Here is an 11612-nt window from a genome sequence, read left to right on the forward strand (position 1 = left end):
CTACTGTATAAAGGTGGTAATTTGATTCTAGACATCAAGTGATCCTAATTATCATTTTACCACCGTAGTTTTTTTTTTTTTTTTTTTTTTTTTTTTTTTTTTTTTTTTTTTGTGTTTCTCTTGAAAAAAAGGGGGGGGGGGGGGGGTTTAGTAGAGGGTTTTGCAGTTAGTTTCAACATAGCATATCATCTGCTCAACACACAACAATGGCAGCAGCAGCAGCTTCAATCGGGGGAAGATCAACATTCATCCGCACCATTTGCAAGAAGAACACTCCATTTTCAATTCCATCTTCTTCTCCTCGATTCTCCATTAATTCATCATCTCCTCCAATCTTCCTTCGTCGTACTCCAATCTCCCCTTCCCCTTTTCCTTCTTCATTCAGGTACTCCTTTCAATCTCTCTCTCTTACTTTCTCTCTCCAATTTCATCGAATTCTGACATTGTATGATATTTTCTTTGTTAGAGTGAGGCGTGAATTGTGCTCGCTTATTCCGGCTTATAGCGCCATTGCTTCAGCTTGTCTTGTTTCCAGGCTTCCTGATGGACTTGATTCCTCTGCTGAATGTAAGTTCTGTTTGTCGGTATTTGATTTCGGGTTGGAGTTGATGTGATTTTTCAGTGATTGGATCTAACATTCTGTTTAATTGATTTGTTTTGGTTATGAATTACTGATTATTGATTATGTACATTGGTGATTGTAGTGAATTTGTCTGAATGAAGTTCAGTAGGTCTTCGGGTGTATTGTATTGACTAGGTTTAGGACCGGTAATGCTCGGGTTGTATTGACTCAGGGAGGGAATTATAGAAAAATGAGTATCTAATATGATATATGACATTGAATTCATATAGCTCCGAGTAGCATTAAGCAACCTATTAAGCAATATTTGAGCATTGAATTAAGTTAATTAATAGTTCTCATCTCTTTCTGCACCCTTAAATATGTTGAAATGATATCTTGAATTAAAATGGAGGGAGTAATTTTCATGTCAGTGGCATTTGCGTACATATAGGAATGCCTTCTTTTCGCAAATAGAAGGCAGTGTCTTAGTTGCGCATAGTGCCAAAATCGCCAAGTCTTTGATGGTGCTTATCTATTTTTCATGTGTATGGAGGGTGCTATTTTCAGTGTAGGCAGGAAGTTATCAAACCATCTAATTTATTTGATGATTGTTCGAAGTACTACTCAATTACCTCTCCCAATGTACATAGTACATGCGATTGTATACTCTTCATTATGCCCTGTTGGAGCTGTAGAGTGAAATGTTGATTTCCTTTTAGTTCAATTTAAAGAAATAGAAAATCCTTTTGCTATCTATTTTATTGGTAGGCAAAAGGATTGGATTTAATCACCATTTGTGTTTGTTTGGTTATCAAATATTGAAAAAAGTGAATATACGGTATATACCTATCCTGTCATCACCAGGCCCCCTCTGGTCTCGACAACCTCCCCACCACCAATTTCTCTTATTGACATTTCTCTCTTCCCCACTTTCTTCTCTCCCACCTCCTCTCCATTATTGCATCACCACGTCCATCTCATATTGTCACCACCCGCCACCTTTACCATGGACAATAAGTGCTCAAATTTCAACTATACAAGCCACTGATGTGATGAATTGGTTTATATTCCAATTTTTGGTGTTTGGAGATGGCCAAAAGTTTCAGAATTAGTCTGACCACCAAGTGGCTATTTGTAAGGCATCTCTGACATGAGAAAAAAAAGGTCCATTTGTGTACATTTAGGAATACCTTTTGTCGGAAATAGATAGTGTCTTAGTTTCACATATTGTTAAGATTGCAACTCTTTGATGGTGATTATCTATATTTCTTGTGTATGAAAGGTGCCTTTTTTTCTTTATAGGCAGGAAGTTATCAGACCATTTTATTTTTTCTGCTAATTGCTATAAGCACTACTCAATTATTATTTCCAATGCACATAGCTTCAGGCAAATGTATATCCTCCATTATGTCCCATTAAAGCTGTAAAGTGAAATGTTGATCTTCCTTTTAATTCATTAAAGAAATCAAAGGAAAGAACTAGAAAACAATTCTGTTTTTTTTTTTTTTTTTGGTTGTTGTTGGTAGGCAGAAGGATTGGGTTTAATCTTCATTTGTGTTCGTTTGGTTGTTAATTATTGATAAAAGTGAATATACCTATTTTCTCATCACCAGCTCCCCTCTGGCGTCAACAATCTCGTCACCTCCAATTTCTTTTATTGCTATCACTTCTCCATCCCAATCTTGTGTCATCATGCTTAAGCTCAATTGCTCCTTCTCTCTTTCACCACTTTCTTCTCTCCCACCCAGCTCCATTCTTGCACCCCCATGCCCATCTCATTTTTATATCACTCTCCATCTCGTAGCTTGGACAATAACCGCTCAGAGTTTAACTATACAAGCCACTGATATGATGAATTGGTCTAAATTCCGATCTTTGGTGGTTGGAGATGGCCAAAAGTTCCAAAATTTGCTGGCCAAGTCTTACCACCAAGTGGCTAAATCTAAGCCATCAATGACACAATAAAAAAGGTTCGTTGGCTGTTGCCCTCCATCTTGTTCCGGTTCTTGGTGGATGCAATGGTGGTGAGGTGTGAATTGCTGTCTAAGTGTATTCCTAGAAGACACACAAGGGGTGAGAGTGGGGGGTTTTGTGTGGAGGGAATGTAGTGATGTTGCTTGGTATTCTGGGCTTGGGAAGAGGGTTTTTTTGGTTGGGGTTGCTAAACCGTGTCAGGGATGATAGTGCATTTGTTGTGGCAGTGGCTTTGGCATTGTGGTAATAGGTAACAGTATAGTGTATAAGCAAGAATCAAATTTGGAGCAATCCACGTCCCAGGGAATGGTGGGATAACCAAGAGAAAGGGTATTCGGGTTAGAGAACAACTCTGTTCGTGGAAACTGGAGAAAGGAAACAAAGAAGAAAAACGTTAGCAAATAACAAGAAGTAAAAGAGCAGTTCCTTTTCTCTTAATCAAAGACGCCGACCAAACAGATCCTTAATCTGTTGTGCAAGTGACCTTTTTTTTTTCCCCCACACACTTAACATTATATGCTATTTACTGTTTCATAAAAAAATCATAGCTGTACCTTTGATTTCCCCCTTTTTGCTGTCCACTCCATTGACAAATTTTTCATGGAGTTGTGGTTCACAGCTTTGGATCTTGGGTGATTAATTTTTCCCCCATTTTATGTTAGGCTGTGTAAAGAATCCTATTGTGCCATTTGAGGATCTTTCTCAAGCTTACAACTTAACACTAAGCCCTAGAAGGCTAGAACCCTCTAAGCTCGATTTTCTTATGTAAAGCTGTGGGGGGATAAGTGAAGGGAGAGTTACCTAGTCTTAGTAGGATAAGCTGGTTATGGCTACATGCATCCAATGCTTGCAATTTTTTTTTTTTTTTTTTTTTTTGTGTGCTTAACTCTTTTTTTGGAAAACAATAATGAAAGTGAGGGGAAAGAAAAGAGGGAAGAGAAATTGGGGGGTGGGGGTTAGGAAACTAGGGTAGGGAAGTAGTAATTTTCCTTTTTCTTTTCAAATCTCTCCAACAATGGAGGGATTTGGTTTATTCAAAAGGAAGGGTGTGGATTCCTCTATTTCCTTTCCCTTGACCTATGTGCTATGTCTTATCCAAATAAGGGAAAGTATAACTCATCTCTTTATGCAAACATAGTGTAGGTTCTCAAAGATGTACTTATTAGTAATTGTAACTTTCCATTATGTAGTCATACAGTAACACAGTCATACCTCCATCTCAATTAGTTTGAAATTCTGTTATGTATACATTTTAAGTTGTACTCCATTGTTTAATGAGTAAAATCTTCCATGCTTTATTTATCTGATTATGATGCATAGCCATATTATCTGATGTTTGGCTTGCACATTGTCCTTTATGTGTCATACATGTCATTTTTGGAAAGATGCTATTGCATTTAGGCCTCATCTAACCGTTTGTTTGGTTGGAAATTGGGATCACCTGTTTGTCCATAGTTTCTCTCATTTAGGTTGACCATATTGTAGGATTTGCTAAAATTTTCTTAGCCTGGACATCATTAATTGAAGAATGGAAGAATTGAAGGGAAGAGGAAGATAATTTTGTTTAATAAACTGTAATTGCAGAAAACTAAATGATATTCAAGCTTTCAAGAGGCTTCATACTCTCTCAAATAACAACCTAGATGCTAAACAAAATTCTATTTAACTTAACTTCTTTGCCTTTCATTTTCCCTAGCTAACTAACTTTCATTTTCCCTAACTACGTAAATATCTTTTTCGTTCTAGCTACTATTAACTTAATTATTACTTGTATTTCTGAAATACGCCTACCTTGCATATTGATGCTTAGCATTACCAGCCTCCACCCTGCCCTGTCTTCCTCTGCCACATTGGCTTGCTGGCTTGCTTCTGTGTGTGTGTGTCACAAGGCTTGTGGTAGACCTGTTCCCATCCCACCTCCCTCAGTCCCTCCCTTAAACAAGGTTGTTAGTTGATTTACTGGCACGAAAATACTAGAACTAAGATTACGAACGTATTATCAGTATCTAACATGAATTTTGTGCGCTGCTGCTTGTCCATATGTTGAACACTAGTCTAGAATGAAAAAATAGGCCCAGCACTTTCTCCGAAATTGAGATTTACACTTTTGGAGCTGTAGGTTTTACAAGATTTATCATCTGCAGCTTTCAATGGAAGAGACTGTTAGTTTACCGGACTACAGAATACTTATTAGTTAGCGGTCTTAGTGGAGTTAGTGCTGATATAATCTCAAGTTGGGTCCATATTTTTGCCTGGTATAACGAGCTTGCTACGCAATGTTTGAAATGGTATCATCTTTCTTTCAACACCAGCAAGCTCATGACCATTCAACATTTCAAATTGCAAGATTTAAAGTGTGTTACTTTGGCAGTGATATTGCTTAATTACTGGCCTTTATGAATTTACATCACTGTGTACCTATTAACTATTTGTATAGGTTTAATCACAGCTTGAGCCTAAGGTGTTTTATGAGGAAGTAAATACTTTGTTACATTAGTGCCATTACTATCCAGGATTATGTTGGGAATTAGTTGTTGAAGTAACTATAGATCTTGGATTTTTATTTTTATTTTTTGCGGTCACAAGCAACTAATGTAGGTGGCATTCTAACCCGCTAAGACTTTAAACAATTAAGCTAGTTGAAATCCATTTAATTTTAACTCTCAGTATATGCTATAGTGTGCAATTGGACATTGCTGTACCCCTTCAAACACCAGTTTATTGTAGCATTGCAAGCTTCGTATGCATGTACACTATCTCTTCTTTTTTTAGTGTCTTGCATTACTGGAAATGTTTAGTGTACTATAATCAATAAATTATATTGACTTGCCAAATTCGATTATAATGGCTGTATTCCTTTCCTGACAGGTAGATTTGCCAACTATGTCAGTCCCATCTAGAAGCAGACTAGTCAACTGGGTGCTCCCTTCTACAAGTAAAGGAGCTCTTTCTTTTCTTCTCTTCTAGTTGTACTAAGGTATCTTTTACATGGCCTTTTGATGTTATTGTTTACTATGAAATTAAATTATAGCTTAGAAATATATTCTGACAAGCTATTAGGTAGTGAGCATTTATGTATGCAGTCCAATTTGGCACAAGAAATGTCATCTGAAGATAGATACTTTACCAAATGTCAAGCCAAATTATATTTTTGAACTTCCACTACTTTTCTTTATGGATCAAACTTCTTGCGAATAATGTTTAATGGAAGTCAGTAATTTTCTTTCCTTTTAACTATTTAACTTGTTTTGATGGATCAATTTGGGTAGTTTTTTTTTCTGAGTTGTTTCTTTGCAAGCTATGGTAGAGTACTGGTTCTGACATGGGTATAGAACCTTGGCACTGCATTAAGGACCAGAAACACAGATGGTTTTTTTAGTATAGCCTAGCCTGAGATATGCCCACGTCTATTAAATATCAAATGTTTTGATAGTATTATGACAAACGTGACCAATATATACCCCTAAAAGCAGTGATGTAAACCACCTGCTCCTAGTTATTAATCAGCTTAGTGGATGCGGGGCATTTTCAGCTGTGAGAAGTTTGAGAGAACTGTTGCATTGAGTAGTACTTACAATGTGATTTAGGATTCGTGAATCAGATGGGGATAGATGCTTTTGCCTGTCAGCAAATCTCTGCTTTCACATTGGATTTGATTTAAGTTGTCTGATATGTTGTGTCTTGGAGCCCATCTGTCTAGTCTATTGAAAGTAGGCTCCGCTGCATAGTTCCAGTAATTAGGTGATGAGGCTCATAATAATGTTAACCAAATTATTGGGTTGCTCGATGAGATTGCATTAGAGCTGATTACCATTAGGTTGCTTGAGACTTGAGAGTATGAATGACAGTGGGCCATGCTGTCACTTCCCCAAAACCTTGGCCTAGACTCAGCCCAAGCCCCGTGGCCAACATCTTTGAGCCTCATGCTTGGCCGTGCTAAATTCATGCTGGGTCATGCCAAATTCAACATTACGTGCCTGCTCAGCCCAGTGCCTTATTCACTTGAGATTGTACTAGAGCTGATTATGACATTTGAGACCTGATAAGGAAGTCTTGGTTTAGCTTGTAGTAATTGTGAAGTCAGTTTGTAGAACCCAATCAAACAATGCAAGAAAATGACAGAAATGATAATAAAGTCAAAATCTGATTATAGATTCTAAAATGGCAGTGTAGAAATTGGCAAAGTTTCTTTAACAAAGTGAAAACATCTTTTATGTTCTTTCTTCATATAAAATATATACTAGTATTTTTTTTATTTATCTTTTATTACTGCTGATTTTATTACTTAGAAATTTAGAATTAGGCGAAATGTCAACTAGCACTCGAAAGTTTAGTTTTTTTACCTATTATTGCTTCATTACTGTCTTTATTTGCTTCAAGGGTATTTTTGTCTATTCATAATGTATTTAATACCCAACATGTTTGGTATTTTTACATTTTTTCATAGTAAATATTTTAGTAACTCGTAGATGATCTTAAATTTGCCATAACTAAGCTACCATCACTGTCAGGAAGGACTGCTATCATATAGCAAGTACTTTTTGGATTGACTACATTATACACATTGCTTAAGTATTAGAGTCGAGCATCTGCAAAATCATTATGTTATCTGTTTTTCCTGTCCAAAAATAATTTTCATATTATTTCTAATCATTAAAAGACAAGAATATATTTAATTACTGATATTTATTTCTCATCTGCTCCATTAATTTCATTAGAAATACTTATGATTTCAAACAATGATTATTTTTTAATTTTTGAAAATGCAGCTACTTTTTTTTTTCCCCAAACATCTTCTTTATGGATGTTTATGTATTATTAATTATATTTTTGTTTATGAATGGTTATGTATTACTAGTATTAATTTGTTGTACTTGGATCCGCCTCTAGTTTTGTGCAACAGTGCTTTGGAGTGTAGTGAACGATTGAAAACTTTAATTGATGCAATTAAGTACATGCTTATTAGAAGCATTGTTCTGAAAAATAATGTTGCATTGTTTTAACCTTTTGCAATTAAAGATGTATCATGATTTCCCTTAAAGACCATTCATTTCGTAAAGTTGATATAAATTTTAAAATCTGGTCGTCCTAGAATATAATACTCCATATAAGATTATCATTATGTGATTAAATTTATGTTGGAATTATGCAAACGAAAGTAGTTATAAGTAATAGTCTGCACTCTGCAGTACACTTCCTTAACTTAGTTTTCGAAATGGTTACGATCTTGGTAATAGGGAGTCCGGAGTCATATGTAAGCTGTTCTTGTTAGACGGTCTATGTAGGATATTATACGATTGTTTTTTAAGAGTCGTGAATTATTAAGTTGCAAAAATAATAAATTTTTCCGATTTATCTGTTTAGGGATTCTGGAGGGTTAGGGAAATCCGTGGTTATTTTATGGCTGTCATGTTAAATATGTGTTCGACAGTCCAGCCAGGGTTAAAAAAACGTAATTATTCGTTGATGCATTATGTAATGCTTTTTACATAATCAATTAGTCATGTTTACATAGTAATTAGCAATTAAGGATAATTAAAAGATGATTATGTACATTAGAGACAAAATTAGAGATGTGAAATTCGGGGTCTCGTCAACTTAGCTATCTAGTACATTCAAGATTCAATGAAATAATGTAAGTAACAATCAGGTTATTAATAAGATATATTTGACCTGGTTGATTCATTTATGGTGTATTGAGGGGTAGGGACTAGATTAGTTTACTCACGTTCTCTAATTAAGGTTTAGCCTTGGGGACCAAAGACTGCACATGCTTCGGTTGTTGAATAACAATAAATAAAACCCAATCTTTTTTTGCAACCTATATTTCTAATTCAAGCATCTGTATTACAAGCTTTTTAACCATAAATTAAGAAATTAAATTGTTCCGTCCGAATTTAATCGACTAGTGTATGAATGTATGATTTCAAATAAATATCCTTTTGTAATAGTTGTATCCTTCCTATCCTCCTCTCCGTCTTTCATTTTAGTTAAGATCTTTTTTATAATCCAAAATAGTGTACGTCAGTATTATTTTCAAAAGGCGAACCATTTATTTTATTAGTTAGTTGATTCATTATAAGACTTTAGGGGGGGCATTAGAAAATGATTACAGTATATAGCTTGCTAATGCATAAATCTCAGCTAATAATGACACTTAAATTTCAGTTTGACATTAAACCCTCAGAATTTAAAATTAAGAAATTCACATGTTTTATACAATAAAATATATTTGTTTAGTTTAATTTGGTTATGTTATGCAACGACAAATTAAATTAGCAAATTGATTAAATAAAAAGGATGCTATGTGTGTCTACTGTCTAGAGTGTTAAGTACAGGGCTAACATGCCAGTTTGACTGCAACTTATTAAATCTATATATTTATTTACAAATTAAAACCAGTTCAACTAATTAAGTCATAAGATTATATTTATAATTATATTTAATAAATCCTGTACCTTAATTATAAAATGTGTCCCAGTATATGACTCTTTAATAAAGTATTAATGCTAGATGGTTTGACATTCCTAACCACCAAACACTGAAAGCACTTGCTGATTTCCTGCCCTTTGTGAGCTTTGGTATCTGATAATTTGTCTTATTTGAAGCGAGACAAGAAATTTCTATATTACATCAAAGTTTATAGTCATATGTACTGGGTCTAGTTCAATAATGTCAAGTGCAGTTTGCACTGGTATAAACTGCACTGGGACATTGATCTGTTTACTTACCCTGGTCTGGAGTCACGGTCACATAGTTACTCCGTCTAGGGTACTGTTTTAGGTTCCCGTCACCTTTCTTAATAAGTTAAGAGTTTACGTAAGGTACTCAATATGACAATATGTAACTTCTTAAGTCATTAATGACCTCTTTGTAAATTACAATATAATCTTGGTTGAAAAGTTGGAATATCTGATAACTAATTCAAATAGAAATAATACTATTATACAACCAGGAGTTTTAAACCATAAAATTTGAGTACATTTTACACCAATGGTAGAATAATGATCAAATGAAGAGAGTGGGATTGGCAGAATAGCACCTGTGGGAGAATGAACTTAATTTTACAGATTAATTATTAATTTTTGTTTCAAAGCCTTAATTTGTACCCTCTTTTTAATTTTTATTTTTTTGTTTAATAATTACAATTTGTTTCCCTTCAAATCTCTCTCCTTAAGTAGTATAGGAGGAAGGAAGCTAGCAGCTTGGCATTGAATTCGATTATAACAGTTGGCCACTGACAGTTTGAAGATTCTTCTATTTTTCCGGCCTGCCCACTAGCAACATGTGTTTCATTAATTTATCTATTGTTTTTTTAAAAACCATGGAAATCAATTAATTAATAATAGTCAAGTACAACCAAGAAGCCAAAATTCCAGATTAGTTCCACTAATCTGCTAGCTCCATCAGCAATCCAAGAGAAAACATAAAAGAGAACATAAGTTTGCAAGATAGTACTTAGGCTACCATTACATGTCATAGCAGGACTAAAAAAACTAATGTTAGAGCAGCATTAATTTATCTATTGTCCTATGATATGTTTTCACATTATTTTACTTGAACTTGAATGCATCAAAAATCTTTCTACCCCTTTGGGTTCTTTTAATAACTTAACGTATTTCAAGAGAAGAGAGAAAATAAAAGGGTCTTACGTGATTAAAAGAGGTGTCATTTCAGGTCACTGGGTGAGGTTTAGATTGGATGTAGTTGGGCCAAGTCTAGTTTGAGAATTTTGAGTTCAAGTCATGTTAAATTATTGTGTTTATGTGGATCATATTCTGATTTGAGTTACTATTAGGCTAGGTTGAGTCGAGTTATTTGACACATCTAAGATAAAAATATAAAATTGATTGGTTATCTCGCATAAAATCAACCTAATTCTTTCTTATGAATAACATTAGTTTCTTAGATTTCAAAACCAAAAGATAAACCATAAGTATGAATTGAAAGAGATGTTATTGTATGTGCATATATTTTTGTATTTGCCAAGTAGTGTGAAGATTTTGAAATTATTCACAAATTATGGCGGGCGTATAAATGGCTGTCAACATGAGTTGTAAAAATGCGAGAGGGAGTGCTTGTCAACTGTCAAGCTTCCTGTTCTCTTATTTTGGTTGATCCTTTTGTGTACTTGGGTATGTATTTGATCTCTTGCAAATGTTGCTTATGCAAAATTGCAGACTACCAAATGCTATTTCTGTTCCATCCCTTTCGTAATTGCTTTTTGGTTTTTTGTCACTTGTACTATAGTGGAAAGGTTAGCGTTAATTTCTCTCTTAGTTGTTGAGGAGTCCTCTTTGAGTCTCGTCTAGCTTTTCTCACGCTGTTGCGTCTAACAGGCTAATACTTAGTTATCATCTTATCAGGTTAAGGGCTAGGAGAAATGAATGCAAGTCCGCTACCTAAGATTTAGCACAATGTGACAACTTTTGTGGACGAAGGGAGTATGTTCTAAACACATGATCATTTAATGACGTATTCGGTATAATACTACTATAGTACTATTGCTATACTCTTTATATTACTGCTACTTGTGTATTTCTTTCAAAGTTGCGCTGGATTTTTTGAAGTTTATCAAAAGAAGGATCTTTGAGTGCACTTCTATTTTGACAGCAATGCTTTACCAAAACAATTCCAACCCCAAGACTCATCCGCAGTGGAGTAGTTAGTGTGTTCCTAGTTCGACCTATTTCTTAAAATTGGGATTTACTTCTCTAGGAAATTGCCTCAGCCAATGATTCTGGTACATAGCTTAAGATTTAGGCAGCATTAGAGGTTAAAAAGTCTACTATAGCTCCCCTTTGCTATACAGTTGGGATTTTGGTAGTTTACAAGAAATTGCTTTTTGTGCTTTGCAGTAATAAGAGGTGGCAATCAGGCCGGTTGTATTGGATTCAGGTTGAGTCATGTTTAAGAATCATTTAGATTGATTCAATTCAATTCAATTCTGATGAGGTAGTTTTATTACCAATATGCTTAATATATTATAATTATCATATCATTTTTACGCAAATGGGTACAAGTCATTTTTATCGGAAATGTTTAAAAAATTCGAACCAATTAAAGTAAAGAATGG

The 11612-nt window shown here is 34.7% G+C and overlaps 1 protein-coding gene across 2 annotated transcripts; it reads left to right on the top strand.

Annotated features, from left to right (window-relative positions):
* Window positions 1-177: 177 nt before the first annotated feature.
* LOC145621569 (uncharacterized) lies at window positions 178-11283 on the top strand. 2 transcript variants are annotated; one of them, XR_014108445.1, is made up of 4 exons: window positions 178-385; window positions 467-567; window positions 5405-5513; window positions 10903-11283. XR_014108445.1 is itself a non-coding variant. In XM_081676294.1 (3 exons), exons 1-3 carry the CDS (start codon window positions 207-209, stop codon window positions 5434-5436), a joined length of 312 nt encoding a protein of 103 aa, XP_081532420.1. In that variant the 5' UTR covers window positions 178-206; the 3' UTR covers window positions 5437-5683. The 2 variants fall into 2 exon arrangements, 1 of the variants encoding a protein (XP_081532420.1); XM_081676294.1 differs by lacking the exon at window positions 10903-11283 and having other exon boundaries at window positions 5405-5683.
* The last annotated feature ends 329 nt before the right edge of the window (window positions 11284-11612 follow it).

This window comes from Chenopodium album, chromosome 27 (genome assembly GCF_948465745.1).
Source record: "Chenopodium album chromosome 27, dcCheAlbu1.1, whole genome shotgun sequence".
Lineage (NCBI taxonomy): Eukaryota > Viridiplantae > Streptophyta > Magnoliopsida > Caryophyllales > Amaranthaceae > Chenopodium > Chenopodium album.

Coding starts and splice junctions, on each gene's coding strand:
- LOC145621569 (XM_081676294.1), top strand. CDS start 207: ATGGCAGCAGCAGCAGCTTCAATCGGGGGAAGATCAACATTCATCCGC. Junction 386..466: donor CCTTTTCCTTCTTCATTCAG/GTACTCCTTTCA, acceptor TTTCTTTGTTAG/AGTGAGGCGTGAATTGTGCT. Junction 568..5,404: donor ACTTGATTCCTCTGCTGAAT/GTAAGTTCTGTT, acceptor CTTTCCTGACAG/GTAGATTTGCCAACTATGTC.